The 22,931-nt window shown below is 25.0% G+C and overlaps 11 protein-coding genes across 11 annotated transcripts; 5 read left to right on the top strand and 6 right to left on the bottom strand.

The window, feature by feature from the left end:
• Window positions 1-130: 130 nt before the first annotated feature.
• T551_02592 (uncharacterized protein) lies at window positions 131-2,273 on the bottom strand (the record flags this gene model as incomplete). Its single annotated transcript, XM_018374855.1, has 7 exons — window positions 131-241; window positions 290-428; window positions 485-1,299; window positions 1,342-1,536; window positions 1,578-1,916; window positions 1,963-2,169; window positions 2,211-2,273. 7 exons carry the CDS (start codon window positions 2,271-2,273, stop codon window positions 131-133), a joined length of 1,869 nt encoding a protein of 622 aa, XP_018229077.1.
• A 249-nt stretch (window positions 2,274-2,522) lies between these two features.
• T551_02591 (GTP-binding protein LepA) lies at window positions 2,523-5,011 on the top strand (the record flags this gene model as incomplete). The annotated part of the gene is made up of 17 exons (XM_018374854.1): window positions 2,523-2,529; window positions 2,581-2,653; window positions 2,700-2,749; window positions 2,796-2,888; window positions 2,931-3,112; window positions 3,158-3,236; window positions 3,277-3,406; window positions 3,450-3,500; window positions 3,549-3,831; window positions 3,880-4,006; window positions 4,056-4,132; window positions 4,175-4,369; window positions 4,412-4,536; window positions 4,579-4,639; window positions 4,683-4,805; window positions 4,850-4,932; window positions 4,978-5,011. 17 exons carry the CDS (start codon window positions 2,523-2,525, stop codon window positions 5,009-5,011), a joined length of 1,773 nt encoding a protein of 590 aa, XP_018229076.1.
• A 268-nt stretch (window positions 5,012-5,279) lies between these two features.
• Window positions 5,280-6,109, bottom strand: T551_02590 (spindle checkpoint protein MAD2; the record flags this gene model as incomplete). Its single annotated transcript, XM_018374853.1, has 5 exons — window positions 5,280-5,568; window positions 5,611-5,749; window positions 5,793-5,932; window positions 5,967-5,982; window positions 6,031-6,109. The coding sequence occupies 5 exons, from the start codon at window positions 6,107-6,109 to the stop codon at window positions 5,280-5,282; spliced, it is 663 nt and encodes a 220-aa protein (XP_018229075.1).
• Window positions 6,110-7,735: 1,626 nt separating this feature from the next.
• Window positions 7,736-9,537, top strand: T551_02589 (metallodipeptidase; the record flags this gene model as incomplete). Its single annotated transcript, XM_018374852.1, has 11 exons — window positions 7,736-7,764; window positions 7,809-7,953; window positions 7,997-8,055; window positions 8,110-8,312; window positions 8,353-8,526; window positions 8,566-8,636; window positions 8,679-8,754; window positions 8,797-8,908; window positions 8,949-9,037; window positions 9,081-9,392; window positions 9,440-9,537. 11 exons carry the CDS (start codon window positions 7,736-7,738, stop codon window positions 9,535-9,537), a joined length of 1,368 nt encoding a protein of 455 aa, XP_018229074.1.
• Window positions 9,538-9,964: 427 nt separating this feature from the next.
• Window positions 9,965-11,462, bottom strand: T551_02588 (uncharacterized protein; the record flags this gene model as incomplete). The annotated part of the gene is made up of 9 exons (XM_018374851.1): window positions 9,965-10,055; window positions 10,107-10,173; window positions 10,215-10,655; window positions 10,701-10,753; window positions 10,797-10,863; window positions 10,907-10,958; window positions 11,006-11,216; window positions 11,261-11,282; window positions 11,327-11,462. 9 exons carry the CDS (start codon window positions 11,460-11,462, stop codon window positions 9,965-9,967), a joined length of 1,140 nt encoding a protein of 379 aa, XP_018229073.1.
• Window positions 11,463-12,430: 968 nt separating this feature from the next.
• On the bottom strand, window positions 12,431-13,655 carry T551_02587 (uncharacterized protein; the record flags this gene model as incomplete). Its single annotated transcript, XM_018374850.1, has 6 exons — window positions 12,431-12,646; window positions 12,686-12,946; window positions 12,987-13,139; window positions 13,181-13,235; window positions 13,284-13,367; window positions 13,414-13,655. 6 exons carry the CDS (start codon window positions 13,653-13,655, stop codon window positions 12,431-12,433), a joined length of 1,011 nt encoding a protein of 336 aa, XP_018229072.1.
• A 2,488-nt stretch (window positions 13,656-16,143) lies between these two features.
• On the top strand, window positions 16,144-16,682 carry T551_02586 (multiprotein-bridging factor 1; the record flags this gene model as incomplete). Its single annotated transcript, XM_018374849.1, has 3 exons — window positions 16,144-16,296; window positions 16,342-16,575; window positions 16,620-16,682. 3 exons carry the CDS (start codon window positions 16,144-16,146, stop codon window positions 16,680-16,682), a joined length of 450 nt encoding a protein of 149 aa, XP_018229071.1.
• Window positions 16,683-16,824: 142 nt separating this feature from the next.
• Window positions 16,825-17,268, bottom strand: T551_02585 (cytochrome c oxidase subunit IV; the record flags this gene model as incomplete). The annotated part of the gene is made up of 1 exon (XM_018374848.1): window positions 16,825-17,268. One exon carries the CDS (start codon window positions 17,266-17,268, stop codon window positions 16,825-16,827), a length of 444 nt encoding a protein of 147 aa, XP_018229070.1.
• A 491-nt stretch (window positions 17,269-17,759) lies between these two features.
• T551_02584 (uncharacterized protein) lies at window positions 17,760-21,043 on the top strand (the record flags this gene model as incomplete). The annotated part of the gene is made up of 11 exons (XM_018374847.1): window positions 17,760-17,827; window positions 17,871-18,015; window positions 18,061-19,009; window positions 19,054-19,161; window positions 19,204-19,317; window positions 19,361-19,742; window positions 19,789-19,966; window positions 20,010-20,240; window positions 20,286-20,428; window positions 20,471-20,759; window positions 20,801-21,043. The coding sequence occupies 11 exons, from the start codon at window positions 17,760-17,762 to the stop codon at window positions 21,041-21,043; spliced, it is 2,850 nt and encodes a 949-aa protein (XP_018229069.1).
• Window positions 21,044-21,147: 104 nt separating this feature from the next.
• Window positions 21,148-21,804, top strand: T551_02583 (tyrosine protein phosphatase LTP1; the record flags this gene model as incomplete). Its single annotated transcript, XM_018374846.1, has 5 exons — window positions 21,148-21,223; window positions 21,266-21,340; window positions 21,386-21,574; window positions 21,615-21,676; window positions 21,721-21,804. 5 exons carry the CDS (start codon window positions 21,148-21,150, stop codon window positions 21,802-21,804), a joined length of 486 nt encoding a protein of 161 aa, XP_018229068.1.
• Window positions 21,805-21,849: 45 nt separating this feature from the next.
• On the bottom strand, window positions 21,850-22,564 carry T551_02582 (uncharacterized protein; the record flags this gene model as incomplete). The annotated part of the gene is made up of 3 exons (XM_018374845.1): window positions 21,850-22,284; window positions 22,335-22,452; window positions 22,497-22,564. 3 exons carry the CDS (start codon window positions 22,562-22,564, stop codon window positions 21,850-21,852), a joined length of 621 nt encoding a protein of 206 aa, XP_018229067.1.
• Between the last annotated feature and the right edge of the window lie 367 nt (window positions 22,565-22,931).

Here is a 22,931-nt window from a genome sequence, read left to right as displayed (position 1 = left end):
TTTTTACTTTAGTTTTATAGCATTGGTAATTATGTTATACAGAAATATATTAAGATTTTTTTTATAACAAGAGTGTTGTGTAATTAATGTATATTGTTTAAATATTATACAAGTACTTAAATATAAAATGTTAATCTTCATCTTCAAGGTACATATATTGAAATTTGAAGTCCGGCTGTATGGTAATTAGTAATATACCTATTAGAGGTAGTATTACCTTTTTTCGTTGTACCCATGCGCCCTATTGTTTTTATATTAGCTATTTTAATGTATTATCGTTTGAATTTACCTCGAAATCGAAATACCTGTAGGTTCCTGATTCATATTCATCTGTAATTATTTTCGGCTCTTCATGTCTTTGAAACCATGTAAGATATTTTTTGTGAAATCTCCATGCTTGTCTTTTTAATTCCTTTGCAGCTAAATACCTTAAATACTGTAAGCACACTGTATTTACTAAATAATTGTATTAAGATGGTCTTACTGTTGATATGTTCCTTGTTGATAATAGAACACAAAAAATAGTGCATCAATATCGATTTTCTCAAATAATTCTGGTGAATCAAATATTGCAGGAGGCACTTGTGGATAATATGATGGAACTGGATATGGTTCGGATGGAATATAATATTTCGGAGTTTCTGAATTTACAAGTTCTGGCGCAGTAGTAAAAGATATTTCCAAAAGACGATGTATAATGGATATTGGTGGAGGATTCAAGATTCTTTGTTTAACTGTTTTTAATGACGAAAGTAAGTCTTTAAGACTTTGTGGAAGCCGCGATAAATCTAACGAATTCGAAGAATATGCCTGAGACTCAATAGGTAGCTTTTCTATTAGTGGCATATCATAGGTTACTTCTTGTGGTAATGCTTCTAATGAACCATCGGTATTTTCTAATGGTTCTAGTACTGGTTTTTCTTGGTATTCATCTACAGTTTCTTGGATATCTGGTGGTTTTATTAATTCATTCTGATGATTAGAAAATGAAGAGATCAAAGGAGATGTTTCTTGTGGTGTTGATGATGTTGTTTGTACTTTTGTATTTGATAATTGTAAAGGAAATATTCCATTAGCATTTGGAGAATTAGGCGCTGTAGATGAGTATTTTAAAGGTTCGATTTGTGTTTTAATTTGAGATGCTTTTGTTGCTCCATTAGTAGCTTGATATAGATTTGTATCTATTAATGTAGGTGATTTGGATTTTATTTTAGGCGTTACTATTGTATTCAGAGACTCTGTTGATCTTGTTTTGGATGAAATTGTTGCATTCAAAGATTCTGTAGATTTCGTTTTATCCTAAAATCTATGAGTTATATTTTTTTTGTGCTTAAAATTTACATCTTTATCTTTTTGAGGTGATGTTTCATCTGCTAAAGATTGCGTATCTAAAGACGAATCTACTTCATTATCTAGACCTCGCCCAAATATTTCTTCGTTTAAATTCAAGTTTTCGTAAATATTTTCGTTTTCTGTAAAATTTGCATCTTGATTTGATTCAACATAATACTTAATATCTTCTTGAACTTCGAATACCTAAAAAATTAGAATATGTTATCTATATTTAATATGCATACTTTTTCTACTTGTATATTCCCATTTTCAAGGAGCCTTAAAATTAATTCGAGTTTATCTTGATGCCATTTATGTCGTTCTAGTAAATGCTCAACTTGTTCTAATCTTTCGGATTTTATACATTCTTTGTTTTTTTTTTTCAAAGATCCTTGCAATATCTCGGATTCTGTCTCTAGCTGCTCAATTTGTCTTTCTAATTCATCAACCATAGAAGATAACCAATGACTCATTTCTAATCTTTCTTTTTCTTTAGGATCCAATTTTACAGCTGAAAGAAGACCTTCTTTGCTAAAGGCTTTTGTTTTTATCTCTTTTTCACATGCTTTAAATCGTTCCATTTGCTACGTGTATTAGCTGGGTTTAAATATGAAAGTATAGTATAAAAACCATTTCTATAAGTTTCCTGTTTTCCTGAAGAGGCTTTTTATCTTTAATATCATTACTTGCTGCCCATGTTTTAATATGATCTCTCATTCTTTGAAGTTTTTTAATTTCTTTTTTTAAATCTCCTTCAAGTTTATCTTTCTGAGATTGATTGCTTGTTGATTGCATTTTTTCATAAATACTTTCAAATGCTGCAACCCCTTCTGTAACCTATGTATTTTAAATATATAAGAATATTTCAACTTCTTTACATCAACATTATTTACCTTTTTTAATGTTTTATCCACTTCAGCTTGTAATTTGCGAGAAGTCATTTTAAAATATGTTTTTTCATATGTTTTTTCCAAAAATACTTATAAAGTCTTTGTCCCTTGATGATTATACCTTTAAATTCCTTAGAATTTTATAATAATTTCTTAAAATTTTAAGAACGGGAAGTTTATTTTTCATAAGAGGTTAACGATTATACGTTAACTGAAATTTATGAAAAGATTTGTAATTAATCTAAAATGCAGAATTAATAAGCAATATATATATACTTCAAATTTCAAGAATATAGAAAAATGTTATGTTTTAAATAGTTTGTTAAGAATATATTTTAAAGCAATATTTAAGAGATAGATCGAAGCGTAGTATTTAATGTTCAAAGACATCAAGATGTAATGAGAAATATAGAAGTAGTGGACTTATCAAAGTATTTGGATATGTTTATGTTTTATTTTTGGTTAATTTATTTTTAGAATACGGAATTGGGCAATTATTGCACATATAAATCATGGAAAATCAACATGTAATTAGTTTTTATTATATAATGAAGTCTGGTAAGAAAGGAATAGTAAGCGATAGATTATTAGAAATTACTGGAACAATATCTAAATCGTCGGAAAATTGTCAGGTTTTGGATAAATTAAAAGTGGAACAAAAGAGAGGTATTTAATATATTATAATATGCATATAATTAATATTAGTAGGTATTACTGTTAAGGCACAAGCCTGCAGTATGTTTTATAATTATAAATCTGAAACATACCTTCTTAATTTAATTGATACTCCTGGTCATGTTGATTTTAGAGCAGAAGTTAATCACAGTTTGGCAGTATGTGATGGTTGTTTATTACTTGTGGACGCTTCTCAAGGGATCCAGTCACAAACGGTTTTATTTTTGGATCTTATTTGATATATATAATGGTTTATTTAGGTTGCTAATTTTCATCTTGCATTATCTAAAGGATTAATGATTTTACCTATAATAAATAAAATTGATTTACCTAATTCAGGTAAATGTTATTTATAATTACGTTTTTTTTGAACTTTTAGAGCCATTAAAGGTTTTAGACCAGTTAAAGCAGATATTTAATATAATTCAAGAAGATGTTATTTTTGTTTCTGCAAAAAATGGAGTTGGCATAGAAAAAATTATTCCTGCTATTATTGATAAAATACCGCCGTATTTTTCTTTATATTTTTTTATTTTATTTAATTTCTTAAAGACCTAAAGGATCTTTAATTGATAATTTAAAATGTTTTCTTATAGACAGCTGGTAATTTTTATAATATAAATATTGTTTAAATTTATTTATAAATTGTAGGTATGATCATTTTAATGGAATTATTCTTTTGGTGAAAATTTATGATGGTTTTTTACGTAAGGGTGATAAAATTCAAAGTATTTATACGGGTTTAAAATATGACGTTGCAGAAGTTGGAATAATGTATCCTGATAGAATTTCAACAGAACTTCTTAAAGCTGGACAAGTTGGTTATATTATATTAGGTATGAAAAATGACAATGAATCTTATATAGGAGATACATTTTGTCATGTGGGTAAAGAAGTTATACCTTTGCCTAAGTTTGAAGAATCTAAACCTACTGTATGGTTTTGTTTTAAAATGTACAAAAGTATTAATTTTAAAAAATAGGTATTTGTTAGTGCTTTTCCTTTAGATGGAAATAGTTTTCAAAAACTTAATGAAAGTATTTCTCATTTGGTATTAAATGATAGATCTATATATGTAGAAAAAGAAACATCTATTGCATTAGGTCAAGGTGTTTTTTGTTTTAAATTTGTAGAAATTATTTTCTAATTTCATATTAGGATGGCGTATCGGATTTATTGGATCTCTTCATTTATCTGTATTTATAGATAGATTAAAAGATGAATATGATGAAGAGGTAAGATAATTTAGTAGACAAAGTTTTTGGTATAATATTTAGATAATAATTACATCACCTACTGTGCCTTTTAAAATAACATATAAAGATGGAAGAGAAAAAATGATTTCAAATCCAACATTATTCCCTGATTTTGTAAATATACGGCAAAATATTTTGAAATTAGAAGAACCTATAACAGAAGTTATTATGGTATTTCCAATAGAATACTTAGGGGTTGTTATTGAATTATGTGAAGTATATTTTTTAATATTTATTACTAGATTTTAATATGCTTAGATTTATAGAGGTGTTCAGAAAGAAATATTATTTCCTTCTGAAGAAAAATGCATTCTTAAATATGAAATTCCTATGGTTTTGTTAATTGATGATTTTTATGGGAAACTTAAAGGTCTTACAAAAGGGTATTCTTATTTATTATTTTAAACAGTACTCATTTTATTTAGATATATTAGTTTGGATTATAGAGTTATTGGTTATAAAGTGTCTGACTTAGTTAAAATGAAGGTTTGTTTTCTGTTATTTTTAGATTATTATTTAGTATTTATAGCTTTTAATTAACGGTAAAACTATTGACGCTCTTTCCACTGTGCTCCATAGAAGTCAGGTTCATAAAAAAGGAAAAGAGTCAGTAAGGCATCTAAAGTCTTTAATCAAACAACAGTTATATGAGGTTGTAATATGTATTAATTGTTAAAGAAAAAATAATACATTTAGGTGGTGATACAGGCAGCTGTAGAAAATAGAATTGTAGCCCGTGAAACATTAAGTCCATTAAAAAAAGATGTGACAGCTAAATGGTTTGTAATAATGTTTATTTTGTTTTTTAGTTAATTATTTTAAAGTTACGGAGGAGACGTTACGTATTTAAAACCATAAATTATATTTAATAATGATTTTAATTTTTGATTAGTCGTAAAATGAAGCTTTTGTCTAAACAAAAGAAAGGTAAAAAAAAGTTAAAAAAAAACAGTAATGTTAATATCGATCATACTGTATATGTTTACCTTAGTTTTATTTTGGTACTAAATTTCTAAGGTATTTTATAAATTTTTGCAAAAATAACACAGTATTAAGAAATATTGAATTCTATATTTACTGGGAATTTATGCTAAAATATATATTACAAAATCAAAAAAGTATAAATTTAATCATCTGCTAGTTTATATGCCACTTGTAAATCTACTTTATGTAGATCAGTGCTGAAACTTCGTAATTTTATCTGTTCTGCATTATCAACTTCGTGTGCATCACTATCGCCCCATTCTTCAGGAACCTCTGAACTGTAATCAGTGTATACTAAAACATTAAATGTGCATTGTCCTTCGAGTTGTGGAAGAAATGTTACTGATGCTGTAATTTGTCGAATAATTGCTTGAATTTCTGTATGAATTTCTTTTTCTGATTTTTCTGTAGCAATGTTATTTTTTTCATTTCTAGAAATATTAGCGCTTTATTTCATATGGTTTTTTTAATACGCTAGTTTATTTTCCTTATTTTCGTTGTTATCATTCTTGAATATTTGAACGTCAAATTGCCATCGCTCTAAAACTTCTAGAGTGTCTTTTGAAACAATAGCAATTACTAGTTTTGATATTCTTCCTTCTTCTATCCATTCTATGAAATTATTATGTGTTTTTTTGTAAAAAATGACTATTACTATGAAGTTGTTCCATGATTTTTCGTATATATGCCTTTACTTCAGTATCTGCAGTAACTAGCATATTAAGGCCATATTTTTTAACAATTTTAAAATCATCTGCTGGATATACTCCTCTTTGAAAAAGTATACTTGTTTTTCTTAATTATTAAAATTATTAGGATAAACTCATACCTGTTGATGCTATATTCTAAATTTAAGATTAGAAATATATTTAATACAAAGAAGAAATACGAACCAAAGAATTCACTGACAATTTTAGAAGATCCTTTAAGGGATAATTTAGATCGTGTAGGTGCTACGTTAGTCTCGGTCATAAAAGGTTGATCTTTTTATTAAGTTACTCGTGTCGAGTTTATAGTTAAAGTTAAATAGAATTAATATAATTTAAATTTTTTTCTCCATTTGTGTTTTGAAAGGCATTTTTCGTGTTTTATTAATGAACGATATAAATATAGATATTTATATAGATATTTATATAGATATTTATTGAATATGGTTTTTTGTTTTTAACGACAAATGAGTCAATGACTTAATGGTTTATTTATATTAAATCTAAAAATGAATGCTTTGATTTAATTTAATTTTTTAATTGTTGAAAAAGGTAAAAGATAATTATGTCTTTAAATACTTTTAAAAAGATATATACTTCTAAATTTAATTAATGATTATAATAAAAATGTTTTTATGAATAAATAAATATATGTTTTTTATATATTTTAAATCTTATAATATTTGATATTATATTTATTTTTGAATAATTGTGATTTAGAATGTTTTTAATTATTATATTAAAAGTAATTGTTAATGGTATAAAATTAATACTCTATAAAAAATTTATATTCTGTATATTTTTAAGTGTATATTTTGAAATATATTGTTTATATATTTTTTTATATTTTTTTATATTATATATTATTTATATTATTAAAATCTAATGCGTATGGACATTAAATTTTCAATTTATAATTTTAAAATATTGAAAAGATTTTGTGAATAATTGATAAATATAAGTATTAAATGAAATATAATATTTATATATAATTAACTTTTTGAGATTTATTTTATTTTAAAATAATTGATTTTAATATAATTAGAAAAAATCAAAGTTTAGGACTATTTTTTATAATAGGTTTATGTAAATTTAAATGGAAAAAGAAATTTAAAAATCTGGATGCTATTTTTTCTATATATTAGTTAAAAATTTTAAAAGCAATAATCTGAATTATAATAAAAAATTAATGATTTTTAAGATCCTAAATGTAATAATAAATAATACTAAGCAATTTAAAAAATGAAAAAAATAATTGGAAATATACTATTCAAAAAATATGTCAATTTGGTTTTTAAAGGGTTATTTTAGAGTGCAATATTTTGAAAGTTATTTTGAAAATATATATCTTTGATATGATAGGGGATTTTTAAAATTAATTATTGGGACATGCTTTTATATTAATATTTATTTATCTTATAGAGAATATTTGATTTATTTGAATATTATAGAAAGAAATAAAAATCGAATAGATATTTAGAATTTTAATATTGTTTTTAAATAAGGATAGAAAAAATATAAAAAAGTATGTGTAAATTAAATGGGTATTGCGAAATCATTCAATGTTTATTTTGTGAGAAATATGTAAAATATGATTTATAGAATTCTAAATTCATTATGAAATATGATAGTTTAATATTTTTTAATATGAATTCTCGTTCTATGTTTTAAACTTTATAGATTATAATAAATCAGTTCTATTGAATGTTTTTACTGGATTTTTTTAATTTTTTCAAATATTTTTTTTATTTTTTAAATTTAAGGATTAAATTAGAATGTTTTTTAATATTTATTATACGAAGCTATAATATAATTTAATTTTATTGTCTTATTAAATTTCGATAATAGAAAATATTGTTTTTTCTTTTAGGAGTTCTAAAATTTTATTAAAATGGCATTTTTAGATCGTTTTTATGATGCGTATATATATATATATATATATATATATATTAATAATTAAATAGCGTTGATGTTTTATCAGAAAAATTTATTGAAAGACTTTCAGAAGCTGTATCTATTCCTTCTATAAGTTGTAGTGCTTTGCATAGGAAATACGTTATTGAAATGGCGGATTTTTTATATAAAGAAATGAAAAATCTTAATATTGATGTTGAAAAGCGATTTTTGGGGACTCAAGTTTTAGATAATCAAGAAATTGAACTCCCACCTCTTGTTATTGGAAAATATGGTAATGATAAGAATAAGAAAAATGTTCTTATTTACGGGCATGTTTTTCTTTTTTTCTGATTAAATCTTATGAATTAGTCATTTTGATGTTCAACCTGCTTTAATAAGTGATGGTTGGATTACGGATCCATGGGAATTTAAATATGACGAGGAAACTGGTCGCATGTATGGTAGAGGTATTTCAGATGATAAAGGTCCAGTTCTTGGATGGCTTAATACTGTTGAGGCATTTCAAAATGCAGGTATTGATCTTCCTGTAAATCTCGTTTTCTGTTTTGAGGGTATTTTATAAATTATATTATGGCTTTTTGACTTTTTTAGGCATGGAAGAGAATGGATCAGTTGGACTGGATGAATTTGTTAAAGCAGAAGCTCAAAAATATTTTGCTGATGTAGATTATGTTTGCATTAGTGATAATTATTGGCTTGGAACTAAAAAGCCATGTTTAACATATGGACTTAGAGGTATATCATGTTATAGTGTAACTATAAAAGGTATACCTTTTTTATTATTATTTTTATTCTTATTTTTAGGTCCTAATGCGGATCTTCATTCTGGAGTTTTTGGTGGTATTATTCACGAACCTATGACAGATCTTATCCATGTATGTTTATATATTTATGTTTTTGTTATTTAATATTTTTAGCTATTTTCATCTCTTGTAAAGCCTGATGGAACTATACTAATTCCTGGAATTATGGATCAGGTAGAACTTTTGTCGGGTATTTTTTTTATTTATAATTATTTTTATTTAATTTTGTTAGAGAAAGAGAATGCTTTATATGATGGTATATCAATTACTATGGAAGATATATATCATTCGGCTGGGTCTAAAACAACAATTTATGATAAAGAAAAATGTATTTTAATGCATAGGTATTATTTCAAGTATTTTTTGATTATATTAATAAATAAGATGGAGGTATCCTTCACTTTCTTTGCATGGAATAGAAGGAGCATTTTCATTACCTGGTATTAAAACAGTGATTCCTTCTAAAGTATCAGGTATAAATGATAAATTATTTGAATTCTTGATTTAGTTCAAAAGGGAAATTTTCTATTCGTTTAGTGCCCAATATGAACCCTGAAGATGTTTGTATTTTAGTCAAAAAACATCTTGAATCTGTATTTTTATCCTTAGGTTCAAAAAATACACTCATTGTTGACTACCTTCATGGATCTAAAGCATGGGTTTCTTCTCCAGATCACCCGAATTATAAAGCTGCAGAAAAAGCTACTAAAAAAATATATGGTGTAGTACCTGATTTCACTCGTGAAGGTGGTAGTATTCCTGTTGCATTGACATTTGAAGATTGTCTCAATAAAAATGTTCTCTTGCTGCCTATGGGACGAGGAGATGGTATAAAATTAGTTATTAGATTAAATAATTACTGAATTTTGTTATAGATGGTGCTCATTCTATAAATGAGAAGCTAGATAAATCCAATTTTATTCAAGGCACGAAACTTTTTGGTACTTATTTGTATGAAATATCTATATCTTAGAGTTTTAAAATTATTTTTTAAATTATTTTTATATGCGATATATTTTCATTTTTTTTTAATAACATTTATTTGATAAATTTATCTTTTAACTTTATTTACGTTTCTTTAAAATAGCTTTTTTATAATTATCTCATTGTATGTAAAGAAGAAAATAATCAAATCTTGATTGTTGAAATGAATATTATAATTATTTTAACTTGTTTTGAATAAATATTATATATATATATATTAAATAATATGTCATTTAAAAAAAAAAAAAAAAAAAAAACTACATTTTATATGTATAATTTTTCAATCGAGTAATTATTTTGCGTCAAGTTTTTAATATTAAATTTATAATGTATTCATAAATAACATTAAACAGTATTGTTTGATTATTATGTAATTACATATCATTATTCTCTACTTTTGAAGTTGTTTTTAGATTTCATTTTTTTATTCGTTTTCCAAATGATTGTTCAATATCTGAATTATCAAAAATATAATTATTATATTTAGAAGAAATTGTTTTATTTTGTCTGGATATTAAAGCAATTAGTTGCACGTTACACTATAAAATAAAAATTCACCTTTTATGATCATTTTTTTGTTGATTTCTTATTTCGGGGAATGTTGGTAAAAGAGAAGGATCTTGGGCTTGAAATAATTAGATAATGAGATATACTTAAAAGTAGTACTTTGAGGGGATTCTTTAAAATATTCATGATTCAATGCAATCTTTGCTGAAATTCGTTTTTCTGGATCATAAGTAAGAAGTCGATTTAATAAATCTTTTGTTGCTGTTGTCTGATTAGAAAATTTATGTTTTATCATATTACTTTTGCTTGAAAAGAAATGAAAGTGTTTAGAAAGTGGTAGTTTTCGGAATTCTGGCCAAATAGCTTCATTAGGTGTACCAAGTAAATTAGCGATCAATTGAACTTGTTCGGTTTCATTTTGACCAGGCAAAAGAGGTACCGATGTTATTAATTCTCCTAAAATGCATCCAACAGACCAAAGGTCAACACTACTAGTGTAATTTTTTTTCCCAAAAAGTAATTCTGGAGATCTATACCAAATAGTTACAACGTGAGGTGTCATGCCATTTTCTCTATATTCTCGAGCCATACCAAAATCAGCTACAGTGATTAGATACAGATATTCTTATATTTTAAAACTTATACCAATTTTCAAAATACCTTTTGCATTTAAAAGTAAGTTAGACATTTTTAAGTCTCTAAAATACAATTAAAACCTTAATGAATATACTTTCCAAATACCTATGAATAATATTTTGTTTGTGTAAATACTCTACACCCTCCAATAATTGTTTTGTTAAACATTTTACTAACAATAAATACTATATATAAAAACATATAATATCAAATACCCTCTGATTGTGTATATTTAATGGAAACGGCATCCATTATGCTTGCCATATCCTTTGTAAATTAGAAAAATTTCGTTTTTTATTTATAATTGAATAGACTTGTTCACAATATTCTTCTACCATATAAATATCATCAAGTGCTTTTCCTACTGCTACTTCTAGAACGCTTATAATATTTTTGTGTTTTAAAGATCTTAAAATAGATATTTCTCTTAGCGTTGTAATAGGAATACCCGAATATCGGTCATTATCAAATATGCGTACTGCTTTAAGTGCAACAACAGTATTGTTTCTTTTATCTTTTGCACGACTAAAAAAATAAGATTCTTTTAGAGATCAATATATTTGCTTTACTATACAACTCCATATGCTAATTCTTTTATCAAATATATTTATTTATTTATTTAAATATTCACTTACTTCCTTCCCCAATTCTGTTAAGTTTCTCAAAATCATGAATAGATGTGCATGTACCAAGGTATAAGTCTTTATAATCAATATCCACTTCTAACTTTTCTCCTGTAACTGAATGAATATTGAGGTAAGACGGACTCATAATATAAAAATATGTTTCTTTTGACCGAAACGAAATGGTTTGAATTTAATTATAAAAAAATGAAATTGTAAAAAGCAAGTATAAAGGGTTTGTTTTTTATGGTGCAGATTTTTTATATGTAAATTTGATATTATTTACATTTTGTTTTTTACATAAAAAATAATATTTCTTTATAGATGTGTAATTTTTACAATTAATTGTTTTTAAAAAAGTATTATTTTTTTAAAAAGATGTTTTTATTATCAATATCTTTTAAGAAGAATCTTTATGTTTTTTTGTTTAAATATATTATATAAATTTAAAGAAATAGTGTAAAATATTATGCTTTCTTCAATGAACATCTATATATTTTTGCATTTATAAAATTTATAGATATAAGTATAAATAATAGTAGTATTAGAATTTTATTTTATAGAAATATGATTGGTATAATGTTATAATTTTTTTATATTATTACATATCTTTGATAATTGAGACTTTGAAGTAGATATTTTTAAAATGTGTTATGTTTTATTTATGTTACTTTTAATAATATAATTTTGTATTATTTTTTTGATATATTCTTTAAAATAATCATATTTTTTAATAGATTAAATATTAGTAGATTGAATATTTTAATATTATTTATATTATAATATTTGATTTTTAGAATTTTCTATATATATATATCTAGAGTAAAAATATTTGATTTAAATGAACTTTAATAAAGAATAGTTCTGAAAATTATTTTTGGTATAAATATTTTTTAAGTGATGGAATTGTATGTTTTTTTAAAAGTTATAAATATTGATTTCAAACAATGTATTAAAAGTTATTAATATTTGATATATTTTGAAGATTTCTATCTCAAAAAAAAATAAATTAAAAAAATTATATAAATATAGAAAATCAAAAATATGTAAAATATATATTAGGCAAATAAATGAAGGATAGTAAGAATATAAAGTAATAATAATAAATATCTAGTGTCAAATAAAACTTGTAATTTCACTCTTTTCAGTTTCTTGTTTATCTTCCCAAAAATCATATTTATATTTTTCTTTTTTTATAAAATTTATGGTCTTTTGAAGATCGTTTGAAATGCTTTGGTTTTGTGTTTGGATATTTTTAATTATTTTAATTAGAAAAGTAAGAAATTGTCGCCGAGATTCTTGAAAAATAAAGCAGTCAAGTATATCTTTTATCTAAATCTTAGAGACACTTTTATTAAATGAAATACATACTGAATCATTTAGTAAAATAATATTTTGGTTATTTGATAAAATAAAATTCTCTAAAACATTAAGTCGTTCTCTGTCAATCCGATACTCTTTTAATTTTTTAAGCAAGTCTTGAATGTCTGTTTCTGTTTTAAGATTTTTTGATGTGGAAATTATGCTTTCATTTAGACTTGATGTACTTGTAGGTGATCTGGCGAATTTATATGAAGAATTAACTGTAAAATAGTTATCATTATCTATAATATCTGGATCGTCAGTGCATTTCTGATAAGTTAATTATGCGTAAAAAAATGCAAAATGCTACCCATTGTCGTTCTCTTATCCATTTTCGTCTTCTTACGAAACTATGGAACCAAATACATGTCCCATACCATTTTTTTGACCAAAAAGAAAATGAGTATGACCATCCTTCTGCATCTACATTTCCATCCATATCGATTTTCCATTTATCCCATGTCTAAATAGTTTAAGTTAATAAAAAGATAAATATAAAATTACCCATCTCCAAGAAGGACCAGGGCATGTTGCAGTTGATGTATTAACAAGAGAACTACTAAAAAAATGTTATTCTATTTTAAAGAATTACGAATAGTATTAATACCGGAAATTTTTATCTGTCCATGGAGATGGGTCAAAAAATAACAATGAGTTTGATGAGAACATCATAGTTCCACAAAAAGATCCTCTAGACATCTTAAGAAAAAGTGACAATTAACGGTATATTTATATACCCTCTTTGGTTTTCATATAGTATATCAATTACTGTGTTTTTACTATTTTGTTCGTCTTTAAAATATTTATTTTCTTTTTTTAATTTAGATCTATTTAGAGATTTTTTTGTGAAAAAATAATATGGTTCGTATTCTATACATGTTTCTGTTCTGTTTTCTGTCTCATTATCATTGCGTTGATCTTTTATTTCTATTTGGTGCAAGTCTTCGCTTGCAGAATTTCGTTCTTGAGATATCCTCATAGAAATTATGTTCTTTTTTTTATTTAAAGAGATAACGTTTTAGAACTACAAGTTTATATTAAACAATTGTTTTATGCATTTTTTCTGTATTTTCATGTTTTAATTGTCTAGTAATGAATTTTGAAAAGATTAACGATAAAATTACTTTTTAGATTTTATGAAAGATTTGTATTATGTAGAAGTTGTCTTTTTATTTTTTTGAACAGTTTCGTAGTTAATAAAAAATGAATGGTTATTTATATTATATATGATATCGATATTGAGATATGTTTCTTTTTGTTTTTATAATGTTATGTATTATTTTAACATGATTCTTATAAAAAGTATATGTTTTCGGGAGTTTATGATTATTTTTTTTAAATGTTTTAAGAATCGTTTTTTAAGCAATTTATAAATAGTTTGGAAACTTGCTTTTTATGTAGAATATAATGAAATAAGATAAAGGATTTTTTATCCGTTTAATGTTTTTATATAGCAAAGTTCATAATTATTTAAAATATGGATAAATAATTTTTATTATTTAAGGATAAAAATGTATTAATTTAAAAATAATATGCATACTTATAATCATTATGGAATAAATAGAGTATATAAAATAAACAGTTTTAAATATTGAATAGTAAAAAAAAATTAAAAATTAACTTATAATTTTAATTAATGGTGTTTATAAAAATATAAATTATATAGTTTATTTATAATATTAATTTTAGGGAAAACAAATTATGAATTTGCAAATTAGTATATATAGTCTTTTGTTTTCATATATCAAAAGAATTTAATATATTATTTTTTTTAAAAATATGTTATTTATTAACAATGAAATATATGTTGTGGAATTTTAGCTTATTGTTTTTAAGAATTGTTAATTAAATTATTGAATCTAATAAAAAGAATGTTTTTGTTTCAGATTTGTGATTATTTTTATTTGATCTATGTGAATTTGTGAATGTTTTAAAAAAGACGTTCAATATTTTTAAAACATGTGTATATATTAAAATTTAGTATGAAAAAGTAATTTAAGATTTCTAACGTATTTCAAAAATGTTTTTATAAAATAATAAAATAATATATTTGTTTATTTATTTATTATTTATTTATTTTATTTAATTTTTTGAAAAAATATTTTTTATTTTAAATTGTTAAATTGTGTTTTATTTGAAAGAATTTTTTTTTGGTTTAAAATTAAATATTTTTTTAGTAATTCTATTATTTTGTTTAATGCGAAAGATTATAGATATAATAAATTATTTATCATAGTTTTTTTAAAAAATAAAACTTGTTTTGAGATAATTTAGAGTTAATAGATAATATTTACTAATGATAAAATATTTATAAGTTTTTTTTTTGTATTTTTATGATATTATTTGTTATCAATTGATTTATTATTATAGTAAATTAATTGTTAAATGTTGTCTTTATGATATGAAATTTATGAAAATATATCTGTATATAATTTTTAATTTTTATAAATTTTTAATAAGATTTTATCTTATTTTGAAAAATATACGAATATATTATCTATTAATATTATGTTTTATTATATTTTATTATTATTTTAGAAAATATATATTGATTATAACTTTTGATAATTAAATATATAATTTAATTATAATTTTAAGTTGAAATTTTTTATTTAATATTTTTAAATGTTACAATATAATGTGTATTTTTAATAAAATGATAAATGGAATAATATATTTGTTTAAAAGAAAAAATATTATTTTGGATACAATCTTTATTATTTTTATATAAATGAGATATTAGGAATTTTATTAAATTTAAAATAATTTAAAACTATATCATTTTTGGTATAGTTCATAGAATAGTTTATAATGTTACTTTGTTGTGATATTTAAAATATTCTTTGTAGTTATTATTTTAACTACAATAATATTGTCATTAATAATTAAAATAACAATGACTAAAAATTTTTATATACCTCAAAATATGTATAATATAGTTTTTGAATTAATAAAAGGTAATATTGTTAGGATTACTAATTAAGACTGTTATTATTTATTAATTATTATCCATATTTACTTTAAAATAATTGATCAGTATTATTCTTTATATAGATTAACTTTGTTTTATTAAAAATAATAATTATTATATTAATTTTTACCTACAGAATATAATATTACAAAAAAGGGATTAAAGCTTTTAATTTAAATATTATTTTTCCTTTAAGTAGGTATTATTTATGAAAAGTTTTAATAAATTAATCTATATGATTTATTTTATTTTAGAGGTAATATTTTCATTTATCATATATTTTTAATTAGATTTATTTTTATTTATAATATAAATTTTATGTTATTTTATACATTTTAAGATTAACGGTTTTGATTTATTTTGCTTATCTTTTCTTACTATTAACTGATAAAAGTGTTTGATGTTTTGGTTAATGAATGGAATAATAATAGTATAATTGAAGAATTGTAAGGTTGGGAGCAATATTTTTATTTGAAGTATCAAAAATTTTGAAAAAATGAATGAAACAGATTGGGATTCTGTTACAAAAATTGGTAGAGGTGTACACTCAAGAACTACAATAACAAGAGCACACGCAGGAGTTAATGAAGCCAGAAGGACAGGTGCTGTAGTAGGTGTTGAAAAGAGATTTTCTGCTGGATCTAATAAGGTTTTTTTAAAAAAAATTAGTTATGTGTATTCATACAAAAATTAGGCACATAAAACGACTGAAGGACAAAAGATGGCTAAGATAGATCGCGAGAATGATATTATTCCTTTAAAAACTACTGGACGTGATATTGGAATGATTATTTCAAAAGTTCGACAAGAAAAAAATATTAAACAGTCTGAGCTTGCACAAAAAATTAATGAAAAAGTAAGCGTCATAAATGAATATGAGACTGGAAAGGCTATTCCTAATCAAGCTATTCTATCTAAACTTGAGAAAGTAGAGTTTTTGTATTTATTTGTTACGATATTAATTTAGTAAAGGTTTTAGGTATTAAATTGCGTGGAACTGGTATTGGGCAGACTCTAACTGGGCCTAAGAAGTAATTAAGTGTCTTTTTTATTTGAACATTATTCTGTTTAATATTATTAAGCAATGATATGAAAAATTATAGGTATATAAAAAAATAAAATTGAACATAGATAGTTTAATTTTGATTATTGTAATATATTTTTAAAACAAGCATATTTAATGATGGTTACTTGTATTTTCTACACCAATAAAATCTAATTTATAGACATTACCGCATTCTGGACATCGTGAATTTTGTCGGTCCTTAGATAATTCAAACCAAAGTACATTATGGGAATCTGCAGGGAATCCTGTACATCCTATTAAGCGTGTTTTTTCGAAGCTTTTAACAATAATGGGGTCTTTAAGTGTTCCCATACGGCTTGCATCAAGAGGCTCAAGATCAAATGCCTCCTCTCCTGCTATTTTCTTTAAAAGTTCAAATTTTTCAATTCCTGTTGCTTGTTCTAAAATTGTAGGGATTCTTCCTTCTACCGGTTTTGAAGGAAGAGTGTCTTTTTTTGTGTAACTTTTTGATACAAAATTTCGTTCTACTTTAGTTAGTAGTGGTAAATAGGAAAAAAAAGACAAAAAAATATATTCATTTTTTGGTTTATACATCGTTCTGATGCCAATAGTATTAGTATATATTCTTTTTTACAATTACCTGTCTTATAAATGGTTATATTTGTTTTTGAAAATAATATGCTTATTTTTGGCTGAAAAAAAACACATAGATTTTTCCTTGTATGGATTCTTAGTATTTTAAGTGTTATCATTACAATTTTTTAGAATTAGTTTTGTTTTTTTCTTATAAATTTTTTAGAAAATGGTAGAATAATCGTAGATTTTTTTATACTATTAATTTATATATTTATCTATATAAGAATTATATATGATACTTGAATTATATGTTCTTATTAAACTATATCTTTTTTTTGTGTATTTTCTTGAGTGTAAATACTGAGTTGGGAGAGATCGTTACACAAAAACTTAAATTTTTGTATTAAAAGAACTTATTTGCAATATTTAAAATTCTGTCTTTAAGGTTATTTTTTAATAATACAGTTAATTTTTCATTAATTTTCCCGCGTTCTCTTCAAAACAAACGAATGTTTTCTTTTGTTAATAATCTTGAAAAGGGATTTGCAAAAAGAATTGATGGTACTGCTATTGCTCGGTAATTTTTTCCTGTTTATTGAAGGTTATTTTTATTGATGAAGGCAAATTTATTGTGAAATCCGCAATGAAATTGTTAAAAAACAAGAAAAATGTTCAAAGTTTCAACCTACATTAGTGATCATCCAAGTGGGTACAAAGGAAGAATCGAATACATATATTTCTATGAAAAGAAAGTTTGCAAAAGAGGTTATATACTTTTTATGTTTGTATATCAATTAATATTGTATCTAGGTAAATATTTGTGTTAAACATATAATGCTTCCTGAATCGATTCAACAAAATGATCTTTTACAAAGAATTTCAGACTTTAATAATGATTATAGTGTCCATGGAATTATTGTTCAACTTCCCATACCTCCACATTTATCAGAATCAGCTGTTACTGGCGCAGTATCTCCTTTAAAGGATGTAGATGGACTTAGTTTATTAAATATTGGTGAGCTTTCTAAACGTGATGGTAATCCTCTTTTTATTCCTTGTACTCCAAAAGGTGTTATGACTATTCTTCGTTCAGTTGATATTCAGCTTGAAGGTAAAAATGCTGTTGTTCTTGGACGTAGTAATATCGTTGGGAATCCTATGAGTTATCTTCTTCGTAATGCTAATGCTACTGTTACTCTTTGTCATTCAAAATCACGGGACATTAAAGAAATTACTAGGCAGGCAGACATTCTTGTTGTTGCTATTGGGCGTCCTGAACTTGTTCGTGGAGACTGGATTAAGCCAGGAGCTGTCGTAATTGATGTTGGTATTAATTACAAGGAAGATTCTTCAAAGAAATCAGGGCGTCGTCTTGTTGGTGATGTACATTATGAATCAGCCTCAGAGATTGCATCTTATATAACACCTGTTCCTGGAGGAGTCGGTCCTCTTACTGTTTGTATGCTTCTTCAAAATGTTTTGGAATCTGCCAAGCGTATCGAATCTTCTACGCGTTTTAGACAGTTTTCTCCTCTTTCGCTTAAACCTCTTGATCCTGTTCCTAGTGATTTTATTATTTCTAAGAATCAAACTCCTAAAAATATTCAAGTATTGGCAAAAGAAGTTGGTATTTTTGATAATGAGCTTGAACTTTATGGAAATTATAAAGCTAAAGTTGATTTAAGTATTTTAAAACGTTTAAGTCATCGAAAAGATGGATATTATGTTTGTGTAACCGGTATTACTCCTACACCTTTTGGTAATTTTTTTATTCTTATTAATAAAAATGGTAATGAATTTTAGGTGAAGGGAAGACTACTACCGTGATGGGTCTCGTCCAAGCGCTGGGAGCCCATTGTGGTAAATTAGCTTTTGCCTGTATCCGTCAACCATCTCAAGGGCCTACTTTTGGTATATAATAATTTAAATCTATTAAGGTTTAATATGTCCAAGGCATTAAGGGTGGTGCATCAGGGGGCGGTTATTCTCAAGTTATTCCAATGGATGAACTTAATCTTCATTTAACTGGAGATATTCATGCTGTTACAGCTTCCAATAATTTATTGGGTATTTTTTTTAGATTATGTATTTTTTTTAATATTTTTGGTAGCCGCTGCTATTGATACTCGTATTTTTCATGAATCAACTCAGAAGACTGAAGCTCTTTATTCCAGACTTGTGTCTACTAAAAAAGGCAAAAAGTTTTCAACAATAATGAAAAAACGATTGGAAAAATTGGGAATAAATAAGACTGATCCTAATGATTTAAGCTTTGAAGAAATTGAAAAGTTTTCTAGATTAGACATTGACCCGAATACTATTACGTGGCAACGTGTACTTGATGTAAATGATAGATTTTTACGCAAAATTACTATTGGGCAAAGCTCTACAGAAAAGGGACTTGAAAGAATTTCTGGGTTTGATATTTCTGTTGCAAGTGAATGCATGGCTGTCTTGGCACTTGCGAATGATATGAAAGATTTAAGAGAAAGGTATAATTTAAACTTTTTAGTTTTTTTTTTTTAAAAATTTTTAAAGGCTTGGTAATATGATTGTGGCTAGTTCTCGTTCTGGGAGTTTTGTTACTGTTGATGATATTGGTGTTAGTGGTGCTCTTGCTGTTCTTATGAAAGACGCTTTAAAGCCCAATTTAATGCAAAGTATTGAAGGAACTCCTGTCTTTGTTCATGCTGGCCCTTTTGCGAATATTGCTCATGTAGTTATTTGTTTAAAATATTAAATTATGCTTATAGTTTTAGGGAAATTCTTCCATTCTTGCTGACAGAATCGCTTTGAAACTTGCTGGTATTGAAGATGATGAAACACGTGAAAAAGATGCTGGATATGTAGTAACTGAAGCTGGTTTCGGAGCAGATGCTGGACTAGAAAAGTTCTTTGATATAAAAACTAGAGTATCTGGTTTATCTCCTGATGCTGTTGTTTTAGTAGCTACTGTTAAAGCATTAAAACTTCATGGTGGTGGTCCTGAAGTATGCTTTTTAATTTTTTTTTCTAGTATTTAACGAATTACTTAGATTGCTTCTGGAAAGTCTTATGATAATGTTTACCTTACTGAAAATCTCGAATTAGTTAGAAAAGGATGCTCTAATATGATAAAACATATTCAAAATATTAAAAAATACGGTATACCCGTTGTAGTTGCTATTAATAGATTCAGGTAAGTGTATTTTATTTTAAATGGATATAAATAATTAAGTAGTATGGATACTGATGCAGAAATTGATATTGTCCGGGAAGAAGCTATAAAGGCTGGTGCAGTCGATGCTGTTACTTCTAATCATTGGGCATTGGGAGGTTTTGGTTCAATAGAACTTGCGAATTCTGTTCAATATGCATGTGAAAAAGTTTCTAAAAATTTCAAGTTTTTATATGATTTAAAGGCCTCTATTATAGAAAAGATTGAAATAATTGCCAAAGAAATATATGGTGCAGATGGTATTGAACTAAGCGAATTAGCAAGTAAAAAGATTGCTCGGTATACAGAACTGGTAAGTCATTTCCCTGTATTTAATTTTTATTTAAGCATTAGGGATTTGGAAATCTTCCTATTTGTATTGCTAAAACTCAATATTCATTTTCACATGATCCAAAACTAAAAGGTGCACCCACGGGCTTTTCTATTCCTATAAGAGATGCCCGGTTAAATGCTGGTGCGGGTTTTATAACCCTATTAGTTGCTGAAATTATGACAATTCCAGGACTTCCAACGCGGCCTGCATATTATGATATAGATATTGATCCTGAAACTTGTGAAGTAGAAGGATTGTTTTAGTAGTAGACATTTTTGATATTTTTGTCAATTTTTTATATTTTTTAATATATTTTGGAAAAATATTTTTATATTTTTTTCATACATACTGCTCATTTTTTTTACGAATGAATAATAATCATAGTAAAATAAATGTGCTCTTCACGTGTCTTGGAAATATATGTCGTAGCCCAATGGCCCAAGGTTCAAAAAGCTTTTTATGTTTTAAAAATTTATTTTTATTAGGTGTTTTCAGTGATTATGTTTTAAAAAATAAGTTACATGATAAATTTGGTATCATTGATAGTTGTGGTACTTCAGGTTATATATATAAGCTCTTTATATGAATTTTCTGATCTTTTATAGCATATCATATTGGTTCAAAACCAGATTATAGAACACTTTCTGTACTAAAGAAACATGGAATAACTTTTAATCATCAAGCTAGACAGTTATGTAATGATGATTTTTTTATATTTGATTATATCCTTGTGATGGATCTCTCAAATTTGGAAGATGTTAATGATAAGCGTCCCAAAAATAGCCATGCAAAAGGTATATTTTTATTTTTTGTCTTTATTAAATTAATATATAGTACAATTATTTGGGGATTATGGTCTGGAACATGAAAGTAAGATTGTACAAGATCCTTATTATGTAAAATTAGAATTTTACAAAGTATATATTAAATTTAGTTATAGGGAGGAATAGATGGATTTGAAAAGAATTTTATGCAGTTGAATTCATTTAGTAAAGGTTTTTGTTCTAAGGTTTTAAAAAAATAGTTCCAAATAGGTATAGTCACTTAATGATTACATAAATATACTTTATTAACATGTAAATCCAATAGCTTTATTATAGATTGGTTTGTTTGGAATTTGTACCCATACTGCTTTGCGTTTTTGTCGAATTTGTGTTTCTTTTTTTCGTTGTTCTAATATAGTGATATCCCTGATAATCATTTTTATATGTGCTCGTGGTCTTCTTCGTATTGACATTCTTCCTTTTCCTCTAAACCATGGTTGTTTAATATATATGCCTTTCCCAACTAATGCTTGATCAACGAATAATGTATTTTTGTCTAGCTTGTTATTGACAGCTTTTACACGTGCGTTTCTAAGAAATTCTGCTACGCTTCTTGCTGCTTTTTTTTTACTAAAATCCATCTGTAGAATGGCATCTTCTAGTTTTTTACCAGCAATTTGTTTAGCAATTTTTGTAAGTTTTTTTGGAGAAGTTTTCATGTTTGGAGATTTGTAAATAACCTAGGATGTATCTTTAGCATTTGAGGCTTATATTTTTAGATTAAACTAACCATGGTTTCTTTAATTGTAGGTGGTTTGTAAAGTTTTTGATCAAAGATGTCTGAAACAACGGACAAATGATGATTATTTTTTTTGTATATAACATTTCGAGTGAGATTGTTGAAGTATCTGCTATTTTTTTATTTTAGCTACTTTTTTCTTTTTGAGTATACCTTGGAAAAAAATTGGATTGAATCGTTGAAAAACAAAATGAAAAGAATGGATTAAATACTTTAATCATATGATTTTTTGAATCTTTGGTTAAACCATTTTTTTTTGTTTAACAGATTTTGAATTCTTAAAATTGGTGATTTATCGATGTTTTACGTTTTTTGATATTTAGTTTTTTCTTACACATTTAGAAATATATTTTGATTTTAAATTTTGAATGTTTACTGTTTAAAAAGTGTTATTTAATTGTTTTTTTTTGTAAAATTATTTTAGAATATTTTGTTACGTATTTATCTACCTGAATATGTTTTATTTTTTAAATTTATACGAATTTGTGGATTGTTCCAATGATATTTAAATTTATTTTTTATAGATTTTAGTATTTTATAAAATTTGTTATTTCTGAATACCATATTTCATTGGTTTGTATTTAAATT

Source organism: Pneumocystis jirovecii, assembly GCF_001477535.1.
Source record: "Pneumocystis jirovecii RU7 chromosome Unknown supercont1.11, whole genome shotgun sequence".
NCBI lineage: Eukaryota > Fungi > Ascomycota > Pneumocystomycetes > Pneumocystales > Pneumocystaceae > Pneumocystis > Pneumocystis jirovecii.
Note: the sequence above shows the minus strand (reverse complement) of the source record. Positions and strands in the feature narration are given on the sequence as shown.